Here is an 18,364-nt window from a genome sequence, read left to right on the forward strand (position 1 = left end):
AAGGTCAAAATTATTTTGCCGTGTGTTTCCGGTGAAGAGTGGCGTTGGGAATCTGCCATCTTGATAAGGGCATTTTTTTAAGCTTGAACAATAAACATACAATAATATGTTAGATATTGATTTTTGAGGACAGATTTGTTCGAAATCATATCAACAGAAAATCTATTCCAGCGTCTTCATTTAAATGGATGGCATTGTACAATGTTAATTAGAGTGTTGCTTGGTCTCTTCCACACAAATATTTATTAACAAACAAAAAGTGTAGATTATACTACACTTACACTACAGAAGACAATATAGTCATTATTCAGCTCATTTATCAATTTTGTTTAAATTCAGTTCAATAATTGTCATTGTTTCAATGTTCATACATTTAAAAACAAATTCAGTTCAGATGTAAAGCAGCTCTACAGAAGGCAATAATGTTATTAATCAGCTGAAGTTAATTAAATGTTGATTAAATTCAGTTCAATAACAGTGTTGAGGTTGCAAAGTCATTATCCAGCTCAGTTTAAATTTTGTTCTTGTCTAATGGTGTTAGTGCAGTTAAGTCAATATACTGAATATGAAAGGACACAAAGGTTCCTATCAAAACTGATTACGAGAAGGGATGGGTAATAACTATGCATTTTAAGGGCAAAGGTGTTTTGTCAGTCAGTGAAAGCTAATGTTTTACACAAATATGTTAGACTAATGTACTTTTGAACTATTTAATGAGGGTGTCAGTTAGTGTGAAGTTAATTATTAAACATGTCGCCATAGCCAAAATACACTGACTATGGATACATACATTTTTTTTTACTACACTGAGGCTGATACGTTACGTGCACCAGGGAAGGCTGGAAACGGGGAGTTATGGGAAAATAGACTTTAATGACACAAAGGTTCCAATAAACAAAGTTCTCAATGTCAACATAACATTAAGACTCGACAAGCATAATCACCAAACTGAATGCTTATAAAGAAAACGGAAACAAAGGAGTGAACGAGATAATGACAAAACATAGGTGAACTTAGCCTTAATTAACCAATAAGGAACTAATGAGGAAAACCGGAACAAAACCAAATAAGGGAAAACAGGACCAGATAGATGAAACAGAAAAATACCAAACTGAAGTCCCAACTTCTAACAAAGAGGCCACTAAACATTAAAAAAAGTTACTAAAAGTGTATTGCTGTGTGTATGAGCTAATGGTAGTTTATCTTGAAAGAGAATTGACTTGTCAGAAAATGTTCTGTGTATATTTTCATAATGTGTGATATTAGATGACGACGCAACCGAATGATGTTTATGCATGCTGTTATGACTGCTTGCGAAAATAATGAAATTTACATTTTTTTACTACACAATTGGAACAAAAAAACAAACAAAAGGATAAACCAGAACGTCTCGGTTACGTACGTAACCCTCATTCCCTGATGGAGGGAACGGAGACGTTATGTCGTGATGACATAGGGGATTTACTTGGAAGCCCCAAACATCTCTGACTTAAGAGAAAACGGCTAGTTGATTTTGCATACCTGAGCCACTCCCCGTACATACGGGTATAAAAGGGCGACAGGTGCATCCACTCATCAGGTTTTACCCGCTGAGGAGCCAAGAACGAGTCTTAGGCAACCAGCGATGGTTCAAGATTGTGGCATGGGGACATAACGTCTCCGTTCCCTCCATCAGGGAACGAGGGTTATGTATGTAACTGAGACGTTCCCTATCTGTCGGTCACTGCGAGTTATGTCGTGACGACATAGGGGTCTTATGGAAAGCGCCACAACCTGAACCCCGTCACGACCTTGTGGCATGCAGATGTTGACAAGCTAGCGCGTGACAGACAAATGCCATGCGAAGGTCGCAACCTTCCCATCGCCCCAGTGCAAATTCGCTAACCATGGTCCCCGCAGGGACTACTGAGTACATTGCTGCTGGAGATAGCCAAGCCGCCGTTCCTTTACCCAAGAAGTCGGAAGGGATTTCGACCTTCTATGAAAGATAGCTTCAAGTCTTTCCTTTTTGTTGTTACAGCCTGGCAGTAACGACGGGGAAGCGAGCCTTCCGGAGAAGGGCGCTACGGAGGCTACATCCTGCCCGAAGGGAGGTAACATGTGGAGACACTGATATGGACTGACCCAGGCCTGGGGCAGTACTACATATGACTGGACCCTGGGGCAGATCCTACCTAGGAGTAGGGAGGAGGGCTGCCAGCAGGGCCTGACAGAGAGCTCTATCAAAGGGAAGACACAGGTTTAACTTGAAGGAAACCGTACCGTGGATGAATACACGTGTGGGATTACCCGAAGGGAATCAGGCCATACGGACACCTAGCCAAGTACAGGGGCTGACCGGAGACCCGGGCGAGCTAGCACCAGTACTGGGCCTGGCGTCAGACTGCTCCACCCAGTCTGACTGCCGGGGGTGCTGGAGGACTCCACCAGGGTTCGCCGTCCAGGGAACTGAACTGGAGGAGGAAAAAAGGTGCTTGTATCCCCGGGTGAGGGGGAATGGCGCAGCAAGCGTGACACCGGCCAACTCTTCCCGCCACTTACCTGTTACCCAACACACGGGAAGAGACTGGCTCAACGCAGAGACTGTAAAATCTCGCGAAGGTGTTCGGTGTCGCCCAGCCCGCAGCTCTACAGATGTCTGCCAAAGAGGCACCGTGCGCCAACGCATAGGAGGAGGCAACACTCCGTGTGGAGTGAGCCCTCACCCCGAGGGGGCACGGCTCGCCTTGGGATTGGTACGCAAAGGCGATGCCATCCACTATCCAGTGGGAAAACCTCTGCTTGGAGACAGCCTTCCCTTTCTGCTGACCTCCGTGGCAGACAAAGAGCTGCTCAGAGCTTCTGAAGCTCCGGGTGCGGTCCACGTATATGCGCAATGCTCTTATGGGACACAGGGCAGCCATCAGCTTACAGGCTTTGGACGGGAGACGCGGACGATTCGTCCAAGTGGCGGCGTTTTGCGGGCACAAGTTCACCGCGACCGCTCTCTCCACCTAGGGAATGCCCGCGTACCCCCTGGCAGCCCTGCCATCGATGGTAGTGAGGATGGAGGAGACGGACGAGCGGCTTCTGGCCATGAAAGGGGCCATCCATGACTTTGTCAGCTCCTCATGCACCTCCAGGAAGAAAGGCACAGGAGTAAAACGCGGTTGTGAGCCGCGCCTCGCTCCGAGAAACCAATCATCCAGCCGCGAGGGCTCGGGACTGGGCGGTCTGTTGACCTCCAGCCCGATGCTCACAGCTGCCCGGGCAAGCATGGCCGTCAACTCTGGGTCCGGTGCAGCGGTGGCGACCACACCCGAGGGGTGCAGACCCGCTGCACCTTCATCCTCGTAAGGTGGGACGTCGTAAACCCGTCCCCCGATGCTGCGATCGACATCCCATCCTCGGGCGGCGCACCGAATGAAATGCTGGGCGCCCCGTAGGACGAACCAGCAAAATCACCCAGACGGGACATTCGCTGCATGAGGAATAAGAGGTCCGTGGGGACGTACCCGGCATAGAGGCTCTTACTGTAACCCTCAGATCTCCCAGAGCGCCAGCCGGTGGTCCTCTGCTCGAGACAGAGAGACCGGGACAGGTGGCGGCAGAGGGTGCCAATCCTTTCAGAAAGGAAAGGCGAGATTGCAGCGATGTCATGCTCATACGCCCACAACAGGCGCATGAGTCATCCACGAACGCAGCTTCAGCATGCTGGAGACCCAGACACTGAAGACAACGATTGTGGACGAAACGTGAGGACACGGACGAAATGGCATCTTGAAAAAGACGCGATCGTCCGTGATTTGCTCTTTTAGAATTGCTCTTGCAGTTGAAGTGCCCAGGGGAATCGCTGGTGAAAAGGGACTCCGCTGCCTGCACCGTGACGCCAACCAGGAACAAAACAAAGATGAGGCTTTGTGGAGAATCGCACAACCGTCTTCATCCACTTGGCTCCGAAGCAAAAATCTGATGAGTGGATGCACCTGTCGCCCTTTTATACCCGTATGTACGGGGAGTGGCTCATGTATGCAAAATCCACTAGCCAATTTTCATTGGTGTTTTCTCTTAAGTCAGAGATGTTTGGGGCTTCCAAGTAAATCCCCTATGTCGTCACGACATAATTCGTAGTGACCGACAGATAGGGAACAGCAGTTTACATCAAATATTGATGTATTTGCAGAATAAACACATCTTAATTTAATTTATACAAACAAGAGAATGGTAGGCCTATCTCTGACATGAAATAAGCATGATTTGTTTCCATGGTTGTCATATGATAATTTTTGAAGTGTTTACTCTTGCTGTTTACCCAGACCTTGAGGAAAAGTATTCACCTGAGAGAAATATTCAGGGTTGTCCATAAAACCGGTAAAACTAGATGACTGGCTACAGCAAGCAGTCTTCATCAATGGAAATGACATTTGACACTTGAAACTGCCATTTAGTTAGAAATAGCACAAATCACTTATTTTACACTACATTTATATAGATAAGTCAACAACATATGTTAAAACATTGAACATATTTAGATAGGTTTAAATCAGTTTCTTTACATACTTTATTGACATACATTCTCTCTCTCTCTCACTTTTTCCAAATTTTTAACATTTAACTTTGAACTACAACACAATATGTTCTTCGTGCATAAATACATTACTGTTAAAATAAAAATAAATAAAAATTTATCAAAAGTGACAGACATTGGAAACCCGTTGCCTTAAAATTATTAAGTAAATAATAATTAAAAAAATACGTTAAGTGAATTGTCAAGTTCACTTAAATTTTTTAAAATTATTATTTACTTAAATTTTTTTAAGGCAGCAGGTTTCCTCTATTTTTTTTTAAGTTAACTCAACTTATCACTTTTTACAGTGTAGAAACCCATTGCCTTAAAATTAAGTAAATAATAATTTAAAAAAATAAGTTAAATGAATTGTCAAATTAAAATGATTTTTTTTTTTAACTGTAAAAGGGGTTTCCTCAATTTGTTTTAAGTTAAATCAACATCACTTTTTACAGTGTATAATTTTACACAAAATTTCTATGTAATAGAAATAAATTCTAAATAAATAAATAATGTTAATTTCCTTCTAATTTCTTTAACATTGCTCTTTTTTATGAAATAAATGCAGGTGAGCATAAGTGAATTCTTTCCAAAGTGTATCTTTCTGTTTAACTGCCACATATTCATTTTAAAATGATGATTAAAATAATAAAAACAGAGGCGACTAAAATTCTTAGACTCACTGGATAGGTTTATTGTTTATTTCAGGTGTCAGGTAAGAGAAAGTTTATGATAGGAAAAAAGAAAATAGAAGATTTATTTTATTTATAACATAATGTAGGTCTGCTCGGTCATGCTCATTCAGAATATGGCTTTGTATGCTAAACTATAAACAATGTCATAAAAACTCCAAGTTGAGACAACTGAAATGTTGTAATGTGTTGTGTTGTGAAGTGACCTTGAGCTCAATAAGTAATCCTTAACATTACCTGTAAGGGTGACTGGGGCGTGTACAGTAAATACACAATACAAGGTACTTGAAAAAAGATGAGTCAAACACTCATAGTGGCTGGGGGAGAGACTGCTTGATGATCATTAGAGACCGAGAGTAGAGGAAACAGCAGTCAGACCACAGAGAAGAGCAGAAGTATGAAGTTAAACGCAGCTTTGAGTGTTGCTGGAATCATTCTTCTCAGCATAGCAGGTGAGAATAAATTAAATTAAGTATAGATTTAATAATGTTTAAATTGTTTGATAATGACAAGTCTATTGAAATCCTGTTTCTAATGAACACACACACTGATACCTGAAATGGCAATTGGTGCAAACACATAAACTATGTTTCTCATGATTGTAACACCTTTTGATTTGAAGTCTTATGTTTGAAATTAAGTTTAAAATGGGACTTTGAACTACACTCTTAAAAATAAAGGTGCTTCAAAAGGTACTTCAAGCGATGCCACCTTCAAGCACCTTTATTTTTAAGAGTGTAAATTGTTCTAAAATACATACATTCGTCTGTCTATTATACTACTGTTTTATTAATAATATTTGAATATTCCATTTAAATATTTCATAGATAATGGTCCCAAAAGGGGGTTTCACAGTGATGCCTCAGAAGGACCATTTTTTGGTTAACTAAAAAAACCTGTGAACAGTTTTAAAATGTATTTATTTATTTGATTTTTTTTATGTTAAGGACATTTTAATCATCTAAATAACCATTTCCACTGTAAAGAACCTTTTGCGCAATGTAAAGGTTCTTCACGGAACAATAAAGGCAAGGAGGAAATAAAGATCCTTTATTTTTAAGAATATAGTTTGCTATAATGCCATGGGTTAACTGATCTGAGTTTTAGGGATATTAAATGTTCTTCATGGAACCACAGATGTAAAAAAAAAAGAACCTTTATTTTTATAATGTTAAATGGGTATATGTCAAATCTATGAAATATTATCATATTAAAGCATAATTATTTTCATGTAGATAAGCTAAAGTCCAAGTATGTCACTGGGGTAAATAAAAGATCATGAAAGCGGCTGTTTACATCAGCTGCACACGTAAGTATAGGGTGTATTTAAGTATGTTAACAGGAATAGTGTTATGCACATCATTCAAACAAACATAGGATACATACAGTAGCAGGAAAAACTGGAGTATAAATAATTTTTACTTAAAATGGCTATTAAATTAAATACAAAGAATCAGAAGTAACACATTGAATTAAACATGAACATTTTACAAAAGAACTTCAGAAAATAATTTTTAACAGTATAATTGCAAGTAGTTTCTGTGAGCCTATTTTGCCACTTCCATTAATATTAATAATAATAATATACTTACCCACTGTTTAAAAAAATAAAAATAAAATTAAAACCTGATTTGTTGATTAATTACCATTTAGATATAAACTTGATTCCACAGATTGATGTGAAAATGATGTATGTAAATTAGATTGAATCAAGCATAGCTCTCACAGGCCAATTCCTGATAACCATTTTATGATTTATGGCCATTATTAAAACAAATACTTACTGTATAGAGATGCAGTCAGTGTAAAAAGCACCCGCTGCTATAGTTACACTGCTACGTCACACGGTATGAAACAGACCTCCTAATTTAGCTCACATTACTGACCGGTTCAGCTTCTATTTTCCTGTCAAAACAATGAAATCATTTCACAGCCAGGATATAATCCTATAATGCACGTGAAACCATTATCTTGATTCATGCCAATGGTATGTCAATGGTATGTCCCAACACTTATGTGAAAGGTGAAAGAGTAAAGTTGCAGGCCACACAAACCAGTTCATCAACTCCATGCATGTTCATCTAAATTTTTGATCTCTGTCTTCCAGGTTCTCTCTGCCAGTTAGATGGTAAGTTGTCATAGATTTAACGACCATAAAACAAGAGTTCCACATATATTATGTGTATATCATTTTAATTGGGAATTCCACATCATCTTTCCTCTCATCAGTGTGTGGTCAAGCCCCCCTAAACACCAAAATTGTTGGAGGGGAGGATGCAACGGCAGGGTCTTGGCCGTGGCAAGTCAGCATTCAAAGCTCCACATTTGGAGGCCATTTCTGTGGTGGGAGTCTAATCAACAAAGACTGGGTTTTGTCTGCAGCTCACTGCTTCCAGAGGTATGAAGTTTAAATACAACTCAAGACACTATTATCAACTGATGCTAGTTTAATTAAAACAGACTTCCTCTATGCACAGCACCCTGGGTACCATTTCGATCTACCTGGGACGTCAGAGACAGTCGGGCTCAAACCCTAATGAAGTTCTCAGAACAGTAAAGACATTCATCAACCATCCTGATTATTACGATCTTACCCATGACAACGACTTAGCACTTCTCCAGCTCTCTTCTTCTGTGACGTTCACTGATTACATTAGGCCAGTCTGTCTGGCGGCTGCTGGTAGTAAATTCGCTGCAGATACAGACAGCTGGGTCACTGGCTGGGGAGCACTACAGTCTGAAGGTGAGTGAAGATTTGCTTGCAAAACAACAATACTGTAACGCTCAACAACTTACTGTAACTGGACATTATAAGCTGCAAAAATTGTCCTCTGATCTGTCACAGGTATGTCTCCTGACATACTACAGGAGGTGATGATACCAGTTGTGAGCAGCAGTGACTGTAATGATGCTTATAGTGGAGGCATCACAAAAAATATGCTTTGTGCTGGATTGTTAAATGAGGGCGGAAAAGATTCATGTCAGGTAAGACATCAGTCATTCATATGAACCCTAATGAACATGTTTTGGATCACCTTCATGCTTTACATTACCATTAACAATCTATCAGTGTTGCAAGATATTATTTAAAAAAACCAGTCTAATGGGCAATCAACACTAACCCAATGACCTTAGGCCTAGTCCAATGGGGTCCGTCTACTATAACAGATAGTACTCACCGAAGAAGTGTGCTTTGGAGAAGTTTGTGAGAATGGATTTGGATCAGAGGTGTTTATGTACATATGGGTATCAGACGCTCCAAAAAGCTTGTTCTGACAGTGGACCTGTCTGTTGACTGATAACATCCAGCCGCACATATTTAGAATGGTTTAATTTTTCATTTGTGTTTTGGTGTGTTGTTTAGTGATTTTGTCCATATCGTGGCTATATGCAGTCCTTTGGCGTCTCCCTGTGGTCTTTTTTTGGCATGGCAGGTTGACTTGTACTTATTTGTTAAAGATAATCTAGCTTCACATACTTTTAAGTATTTTACTTTTAAAGTATTTACTCAGAGAGGAGTGGGGCCTTGGAGTAAAAAAGGTTGAGAACCACTGCCCTAGCCCAAACATTACAACTCTAAATTTGCCACTCCCAAAGAATTGATATTTGACACTCACTGTTATGCACTACACACAACTTAAATCACTGTGCCCACTCCTCGACAGCGCCCTCCGGTGCCTGCTTCTCCAGGGCCAGTCCCCCAAGAGTCCACTTCTCCAGAGCGCCCCCAAGTGCCCGGTCCTCCAACATGCCAGTCGGATAGAGTCCCTACTTTCCCCAAGGAATTTTTTATGGGGGGGGGGGGGGGGGGGGGGGGGGGGGGTAGTAGGGCTCCGGCTGTAGTGTCCGGGAGGGGGGGAGTGGTGTCAGACTTTGTCTCTCTGTGTCTTGTGTTTCCCCTCCTCTCGTGCCCATATTTGGCCTTCCTGTTCCTGTCCTTGTTTGATGTCATTAGTTTATTATTCCCCAGCCATGTTCTATTAATTATCTAGTTTAGTCCCCCCTTCTTAAGCCCTGTGTTTCCCTGCCTCTGTGTCCGGTCTTATCGTCGATGATCTTCATTTGAGCGTCATTCTGTGTTTTCCTGTGCCTCCTGCGATTCTTGAGTGTTGTCAATAAAAGTCTAAGTTCTGAAGAAGTTCCTCGTCCCTTCGCTCCTGAGTGTGACGTGACAATATGTATGTGTATATATACATATATATATATATATATATATATATATATATATATATATATATATATTATTATTTTTTAATTTCTTTTTGCTTGATCTGTAAAGCACTTTAGGCCAACTTTAGGCCAAGCAAATGTGCCTTATAAACAAAGTAATTTTATTGTATAGTTAAATCAAAATGAGGGAACAAATTAGTGCAAAGTGGCTATGAACGGGTCATGAGAACGGGTACTTAATTTGATTTTTCCCCTGCATGACTTTTTGAAATGTGTCAGCATGACATCAGAGCAAGTCAGATGACATTCGGACATATTTCCAGCTGCCATGCATCAATCACCGGTTGATGATTGGTTCTGCACAGATTTTAATAGTCAGTTTTGGACAGTTGCTCACTGTATATATTCAGATACATAAATGATATATATAGATATATATAAATGTTGTGTTTATCAATACAGGGAGACTCTGGAGGTCCATTGGTTACTAGGAATGGCTCTCTGTGGATTCAGTCCGGCGTTGTGAGTTTTGGTATTGGATGTGCTGACCCCAAATATCCCGGTGTGTACGCCAGAATCTCTCAGTACCAGGACTGGATCACCTCTACCATAGGCAGCAACCCACCTGGATTTGTCGAATTCAACAACAATGGATTCAGAATCTCTCCTAACCTCCTTTTATTTTCAGTTTCTCTTACATTCTCCATCATTCCTTTCATATGCTCCCTATATCTCTCTTCATAGAGATCGTTTGAATTACGGTTCTCAGGGTTCTTTGATTAAGTGGGCATTGTGCTGTACAAGTTTTCATTAAAATGTGAAGTAGGTGCATAGTCATATTGTTGTTTGTTCTTTACCTTTTTAAAAATGTACTATTCTTGGGAAGCTCTTACTCTTATTTCCTGCACACTAATGAAGTTCAGTAAGCTTTTGCCCTCAGAATTTTTGCTTAACGAGGGTGGAATTTGTGCAAATATTTGACCAAAAAATTAGACATAAGTGAGACATAACACAATTATAATGCATAGCTAATTATTGTCTTTGACTACTGACTATCAAATTTTTATTGACTGATTGTTTTTTTTTTGTTTTTGTTTTTTTTAAATGCACTGCAGCCACATGTGTATTAAAGTTTTATATTATTTGCAATAACACTTTATCTCTGAGTAGTAATTAAAGCATGTGTGCTCTGCATTGTGTTTAGAGATACTGGTTATTGAAAAACAGACAACTTATTGGGAGATATAGAGTGATAATTGATATTTATATTCATTAAGCAGTCTGCTCTACTGATATAAAGACCTCGATGATTTAACATTACATCAGAATTTCATCTTTTGGCCATATAAATATTCAAATAAAACCAAATTGCATATTGCTCTGAATAAAAATGAGGTGTTTCTTCCTGTCAAGTCTGAACTCCATATTCTCCTAATATGAGCCATAAAAGCCTGATGTATCAACAAATTCAACAAATAAACATGTTTTTTTATTTTTTATTTGATCTAGTCTAAATCAATATATATAAGTTCCATACATTAAACAAAAGTGATTCCCTACAAGTGAGGCCTATTCCAGAGATCAAAGGACTAATGCCATCTTGTGGCAACATAATATCCACACATATGTTGGTTGGAGTAAAAATGTAACAATCAACTTTCCCAAGATGCATTAAGTAGTACACTCTAAAAAATGCTGGGTTAAATACAACCCAGCTCTGGGTAAAATACGGACAAAACCAGTGGTTGGGTTACTGCCCAGAAGGTTGGGTTAAGCAAACAACCCAGCATGTGTTCTGCCCAATATTTACCCAGCACTGGGATGTATTTAACCCAGCATGTTTTAGAGTGTAACATATAATTGGCCTGTGTATGAAACAAGTGTATAAAATAGCTATTTAATGGCACAAGGCAAAGTGACTGTAACATATCTGTTTCTGTTTAGTTTCCTTTTTGCCCTTATTTGGAAGTTCTTGTTTTCGTTCCTGTCTCAGTTCTGTTAGTTAATGATCCCCATCACCTGTGTTTGATTAATCATCTTGTTTCCTCGTTTGTTCCTCTCCCTTTATAAGTCCTCAGTTCTGCCCTTATGTTTGTCTGATCTTGAGTTAACTTATTGTCTATGTCTGTTGATGCAGTTTATTAAAGACTACTCCTTTGTTTATTCCTTCGTGGAGCGCCTTATTTGTCTACAACCACTGACGTGTTACAGAAGATCAGACCATCACAGAGGGAGATGGAGTTTATCAACCGCTTCATCTCGTTAATTTAGCAGAACCCCTCTTTCTATGGGTATGTTGAGGAGTTCTGCAAGCTCGCAGCGGCAGTGGACCTGCACGATGAAGCCATCCTCCACCTGTTCCGGCTCGGGGCCAGTTACTTCTATCCCATGGACCTCCCAGACACTACAGGATTATGTTGGAGAATGGGGATTTTCCAGTGTCTGGGAAGTGTCCGGGCCCGAGTCGGAACTAATCTGCCATCCGCTGTGAGGATAATCCCGCCGATTAAAGAGGTGATGACCGTTGCGCCGTTGGCGGCGATGATGGTCCTGCCGCCCAGGACGGTGATGATGGTCCCGTCCAGCCCACCTGAGTTCCCGCTGGTCCCGTCCAGCCCACCTGAGTTCCCGCTGGTCCCGTCCAGCCCACCTGAGTTCCCGCTGGTCCCGTCCAGCCCACCTGAGTTCCCGCTGGTCCCGTCCAGCCCACCTGAGTTCCCGCTGGTCCCGCCCAGCCCTCCTTCGTCTCCGCTGGTCCCGCCCAGCCCTCCTTCGTCTCCGCTGGTCCCGCCCAGCTCTCCTTCGTCTCCGCTGGTTCCGTCCAGCTCCGCGCTACAAGAGCGCCCCTCTGAATCCGCACTTTCAGAGCGCCCCCGAGAATCTAGTTCTCAATTCACGGCCAGGAGTGCCGATCCCGATCCCCGAGAATCCAGTTCTCATGTCACGGCCAGGAGTGCCGATCCCGAATCCAGTTCTCCAGTCACGGCCAGGAGTGCCGATCCCGAGAATCCAGTTCTCTGACCACGGCCAGGAGTGCCGATCCCGAATCCAGTTCCCAGACTACGGCCAGGAGTGCCGAACCCGAACCCCGAGAATCCAGTTCTCCAGTCACGGCCAGGAGTGCCGATCCCGAATCCAGTTCCCAGACTACGGCCAGGAGTGCCAATCCCGAACCCCGAGATTCCAGTTCTCCAGTCACGGCCAGGAGTGCCGATCCCGAATCCAGTTCCCAGACTACGGCCAGGAGTGCCGATCCCGAATGCCCTGTGTCTGCGCCTCTTTGAATCCGCGCTGCAAGAGCGCCCCCAAGTGTCCGCGCTGCAAGAGCACCCTCCTGCGTCTCCGCTGGTCCCGTCCAGCTCTCCTTCGTATCCGCTGGTTCTATCCAGCTTCGTGCCTCCCGTGCTCCCCCAAGAGTCTGCGCTGCAAGAGCGCCCTCAAGAATCTGCGCTGCAAGAGCGCCCTCAAGCGCTGCAAGAGCGCCCTCAAGAGTCCGCGCTGCAAGAGCGCCCTCCTGCGTCTACGCTGGTCCCGTCCAGCTCTCCTTCGTTTCCGCTGGTTCTGTCCAGCTCCGCGCCTCCCGTGCGCCCCCAAGAGTTTGCTCCTCCATAGCGCCCTCCAGCGCCCGCTCATCCATAGCGCCCTCCAGCGCACGCTCCTCCAGAGCGCCCTCATGCGCCCGTTCCTCCTGAGCGTTCCCATGAACCTGCTCCTCCAGTATGGCCGCCAGAGGGGAACGTTTCCAAAGAAATTTTGGGGGGGGGCCATATAGCCTCAGTCTGTGTGGCCAGGCCAAAGGCCAAGGCCACAAAGGACCCCGATCCGCCATGGCCGCCCGAGGACCCAGATCCGCCATGGCCGTCCGAGGACCCAGATCCGCCATGGCCGTCCGAGGACCCAGATCCGCCATGGCCGTCCGAGGACCCAGATCCGCCATGGCCGTCCGAGGACCCCGATCCGCCATGGCTTGCCGAGTCTCCTGATCCACCATGGCTTGCCGAGTCTCCTGATCCACCATGGCCTCCCGAGTCTCCAGTCCCACCATGGTCTCCCGAGTCTCCTGATCCGCCCTGGAGGCTTCCCTGTCCTGTCCTGGCCCTGCTCCAGCCTCCAGGACGCCCCCCGATGTTTCTGTTACGGTGCGGGACGCACCTTCCGGGAGGGGGAGATACTGTAACATATCTGTTTCTGTTTAGTTTCCATTTTGCCCTTATTTGGAAGTTCTTGTTTTCGTTCCTGTCTCAGTTCTGTTAGTTAATGATCCCCATCACCTGTGTTTGATTAATCATCTTGTTTCCTTGTTTGTTCCTCTCCCTTTATAAGTCCTCAGTTCTGCCCTTATGTTTGTCTGATCTTGAGTTAACTTATTGTCTACGTGTGTTGATGCAGTTTATTAAAGACTACTCCTTTGTTTATTCCTTCGTGGAGCGCCTTATTTGTCTACAACCACTGACGCGTTACAGTGACAGTCTGTCACTCATATTAGGAGCATTAGAGAAGCATCCAGTCATCAAAGACGAGCAGGGTGTGTACTAAAAACACTGCAGCAGGCCAGAATATAAAACGTGTGTCAGAGGTAAACTAAACAGGGTCCTTCTGAATGCGGCAGCACTTGCTTTAGACATTTTTCTGTAAAGGAAACAGAAAACTTTTTGCAGACAGTAACATGAGGATGACGTTGTGTCAAGCTGTGTGTTTTGCAGGAGCCATACTTCTTAGCATAACAGGTAAGATCTGATATGACACTGAAATGAATAATAAGCAAGATCTTGTTTAATAACTTTGGTTTAAGCTTGCAATGAAATACATTAAAGTTGTATTTTGGATTAAATTATGTAGGCCTATTCATCACAAGATGATAGGACACCTTTTGTTAATTAACATGTATTATTTTCTTTGTACCACCTAAAATTAATACCTGAAATTAATGTTACTTCATTAAACACTCAGAATAGTAAAGTGCAATATCATTATAATATTAAAAGTAAATGGAATCAGTTACAAACAGTAGCTTGACTGATGAATGGTTTTCAGTCTATCCTACATGATTAAACACCAGCATATTTATTTCTGATGAAAATGTTTTGGGAATCATGAAAACAAGCCTACAATGACATTGGCTGTTGGCTTTTTTCTTTTAGTTTCTGTTCTTTTTTTTCTTTTTTGAATAAAATAAAAGCATTTAAAAGGTGTTTATGAGTCTATAATAACCACAAAAACGCAATTTTCATGTAGGCTACAAATAATCTTTCTATTGTAAAAACTCAGGTGAGCTCAATGTTGGCACCGGTAGCCCTATGTTCTTAAAGGAAGATAGATAATGTTCAAAACTGTATAAATAAATACATAATTAGTTTTTTGACTGGGTATGCACCCTCATGCCTTTGCAAACCCGTATTTCTTTTCATGTGTAAAACAAAAAGGCAAATTTGTGAAGAATATTCTGGCCACTCTCTTAATGCAAGTGAAAGAGGACTGGATCGAACCAAGTTACAAAAATGCACCTCAAAGGATTTTACAAAAAGATCAAAATGTATTTAGTTATTAAGGTTTTTTATCTTGAAAATCTTGAAATCCAGCTTTGCTCTTCCTTGAGTGTTCCCAGTACTGGTCAGAGAGACTGATACATGATTCCAAATACCAGTCTGTTTGAAATGACATTAAGAGTTAAGTTTTTTTATTTTGGGGTAAACCAAGTCTTTAACAATAATGACATGAATGCAAACTACGCTGCTCAAAGAACCAGTTTATCAGCCTGTGTCAGTGCATTTATACCAGTGTCGCGGTCCTACTCCACCCCCTCCACTCTAACAAGGAGGCTAAAGGCCACGGCCTCTAGCGTCAGTCGCTAGAGCGCCATGCACTTGAGGTCAGGGAGTGAGGTTTAACCTGCACAGCACTTACCCGCTGGCCTCTGCTACACCCGCATATGTGATATGTGTGCAAACCAGTTCTGAACTAAATTCATTGTCAAGAAAACTAACACACAGAACAATAACATTCATTTTATAGATCCATTTAACAACTCAAAATGTTGTTATTTCTCCATTTTTCTTATTACAGGCTCACTTTGTCAGTTAGATGGTAAGTTTCTATGCTCTTAATGCCCATACAAATACATTCAACAAAATGATACATTCAAAAAAAGTGAAAAATTTGTGTTTTGATTGAATTGGTCTGGAATTAATGAATTAATTATTAATCTTCCACAATAATAAAGATATAGTACTAATTTAATATATATATATAAATGGAATATATTTAATAACAATTTAAGATTATTTTGTTTATTCAAATAATTTTGATTTCATGTTGAGTTCAACCAGAAAAATCAGCCTTCTTTTCTCTCATCAGTGTGCGGTCAGGCTCCTCTCAATACAAAGATTGTTGGAGGACAAGGTGCAGTTGAGGGGTCTTGGCCCTGGCAAGCAAGCCTTCATAGAATTATGTCTGGAAGCCATTTCTGTGGTGGAACTCTAATCAATAAAGACTGGGTTTTGTCCGCAGCTCACTGCTTCCAGAGGTATGAAGTGATATATATAACAAAACACTGCATATGAAGAGTTTATTTGTGAAAACAGATAATTCCGTTTTTAAAATTTTACAATTTAAAATCATGCTTTTTATTATCTCATCATGTTTTTATTGTGTTAGTAACCTGTTTTTTTTTGTTATTTTTTAACCCAGTCAAAATAACCCAACTGCAGTTTAATTGAGATTAATTGGAATGCACAAGGAAAAAACATGATTTCTGAGAATTGCAAATGAACTCTTCATATGTAGACAGATAGTATGGGAATTAAGACTGATATTTGTCTCTATTTACAGTACCGCCTCAAATAATGTAAAAATCTACCTTGGCCGTCAACTCCAATCGGGCTCAAACCCGAATGAGATCTCCAGGACAGTGACTCGGCTCATCACCCATCCCAGCTATAGCTCAACTACCCAAAACAACGACATAGCACTGCTGCAGCTCTCCTCTTCTGTGACGTTCTCTAATCATATTAGGCCAGTTTGTCTGGCGGCCGCTGGAAGTGTATTTGGTGGAGGTACTAAGAGTTGGATCACTGGATGGGGCAAACTCAATTCGGCAGGTGAGTTCAATCAAACATGTTTATGATTCAAAACGTTGTATAGCGTCACCAGAAAATGTTTTAACTTTTTCCACCGTGCCATTAATGTTAAAGACAGCCAGATTCCAAACATACTGCAGGAGGTGCAGATACCGATTGTAAACAACAGTGTTTGTAACAAGGCCTACGGAGGAATTATTACAAGCAACATGCTGTGCGCTGGACTAAATGAGGGTGGAAAGGATTCATGTCAGGTACGATATCACTTACTTCGAGTTTTCACACTGGCTTATTGGGTTATTGGCTTTGTAAAAAGTTCACACTTGTAATTTAGAAGTGGGGTTAGCACCACTTTTGACCCTGGGTTATGAATCCCTGCTCCGGACCGCAGTGTCAAACTTGTACAGTAAGAAGTGATGCAGTGTTCGATTCAGTTTAGCCCTCTTGTGAGGTTAAAATTGCTTTACCTTGTATACTGTCAGAGATATTAACACTAAGTTTTCTTAATCTATGCAGGGAGACTCTGGAGGTCCAATGGTACATAAGAACAATTCCCAGTGGATTCAGTTTGGCATTGTGAGTTTTGGTCGAGACTGTGGACTACCCAAGTTCCCTGGCGTTTACACCAGAGTGTCTCAATACCAGTCTTGGATCAGCTCCCAAATAAGCAGCGATCTACCAGGATTTGTCTCATTCACCTCTATTGAATCCAGCTCAGGCTCACCCAGTCTCCTCTTATGTTCCCTTTCTCTCACCTCATCCATCATTCCTCTGATTTTCTCCTTATTTGTATTTTCTTAATGACCAAGTCTTAATTCTCTGATTTATGTCATTTTGGTAAAGGTGCTTCACGACGCCATAGAAGAACCTTTTTTCCATAAAGAACCTTTAACATCTGAAGAACCTTTCTGTTTCACAAAAGGTTCTTCAAATTATAAAAAGGCAAGAAAGAGATGATTCTTTAATGAACCTTTGACTGAATGGTTCTTTGTGGAACCAAAAATGGTTCTTCTATTGCATCGCTGTGAAGAACCTTTTGAAGCACCTTTATTTTTAAGAGTGTAGTATGCTTAAAAGTATTATAGTACTATTAGTGTACTAATATTTTAGTAGTACTAGTGTTCTGTTAGCATGCATGCATGTGTGTGTAGGCCTATACACACAGCCATTGTTCACACATTTTATTAAAATGAAAGAATACAAATGCACTGCAGTCGCTCTGTATTTAAAAACATTTTTGTGGTACAATAACCTAATACTTTGTCTCTGGCCTTCATTTCTGTAGTGGAAGTGCAGAACAATCAAACTCTGTACACTCTGTAATAAACAGGGAAGGAATGTAACACTGGCACACTGATGGGCCCAGATGTAAAATCTTTCTGAAACCTGTACTTGATTTTGTCTGATTCCATGTTATATCAGCCAAATAAATGAGGAAAAGCTTTTGAGTTATGAGTTGAGGCAAACTGCACATAGGCTAATTGTTTGTACTGGCAGATGACATCTAGCCGAAGTTTATGCACTGCAAAATTTTGTTACCATTTAGTTGCCAAGTGTGCCATCTGGCAGAGGACCTGCATGCTAAAACTCATTCAATGACCGTGTGAACGCAGCAATCTGTGCTTTGTTACTTCTGATAAGAATCAATGTTTCAGCTTTCAGATTCTGCTCAAGTTATCACAATATTCAAAATGTCGTTTTGACATTCTTAAATGGCCGGACTTGCCATTGGGCTTAACTGGGCTGCAGCTCATGGGCCCTGCCTTTACCCATGTATGTTTGAGTTCAGTTATACGCCAGTGAGAAATTATTAGCCTGTGCACACCAGGGCGCTAACAGCTGCCAACTGCAACCTTCAATGCTTTAATCAAACTTTTATT

The 18,364-nt window shown here is 41.7% G+C and overlaps 1 protein-coding gene across 1 annotated transcript; it reads left to right on the forward strand.

Annotated features, from left to right (window-relative positions):
* The first annotated feature begins 5,548 nt into the window (after positions 1-5,548).
* On the forward strand, positions 5,549-17,925 carry LOC306858854 (transmembrane protease serine 9-like). The gene is made up of 14 exons (XM_079399622.1): positions 5,549-5,690; positions 7,346-7,366; positions 7,468-7,636; positions 7,716-7,981; positions 8,084-8,223; positions 9,871-10,095; positions 11,680-11,973; positions 13,798-13,933; positions 14,046-14,135; positions 15,472-15,492; positions 15,763-15,931; positions 16,237-16,505; positions 16,599-16,738; positions 17,001-17,925. The coding sequence occupies exons 1-14, from the start codon at positions 5,636-5,638 to the stop codon at positions 17,283-17,285; spliced, it is 2,280 nt and encodes a 759-aa protein (XP_079255748.1). The 5' UTR covers positions 5,549-5,635; the 3' UTR covers positions 17,286-17,925.
* Positions 17,926-18,364: the final 439 nt, after the last annotated feature.

Source organism: Barbus barbus (assembly GCF_936440315.1).
Source record: "Barbus barbus genome assembly, chromosome: 3".
Classification (NCBI taxonomy): Eukaryota; Metazoa; Chordata; class Actinopteri; order Cypriniformes; family Cyprinidae; genus Barbus; species Barbus barbus.

Coding starts and splice junctions, on each gene's coding strand:
- LOC306858854 (XM_079399622.1), top strand. CDS start 5,636: ATGAAGTTAAACGCAGCTTTGAGTGTTGCTGGAATCATTCTTCTCAGC. Junction 7,367..7,467: donor TTCTCTCTGCCAGTTAGATG/GTAAGTTGTCAT, acceptor TCCTCTCATCAG/TGTGTGGTCAAGCCCCCCTA. Junction 7,982..8,083: donor GGGAGCACTACAGTCTGAAG/GTGAGTGAAGAT, acceptor GATCTGTCACAG/GTATGTCTCCTGACATACTA.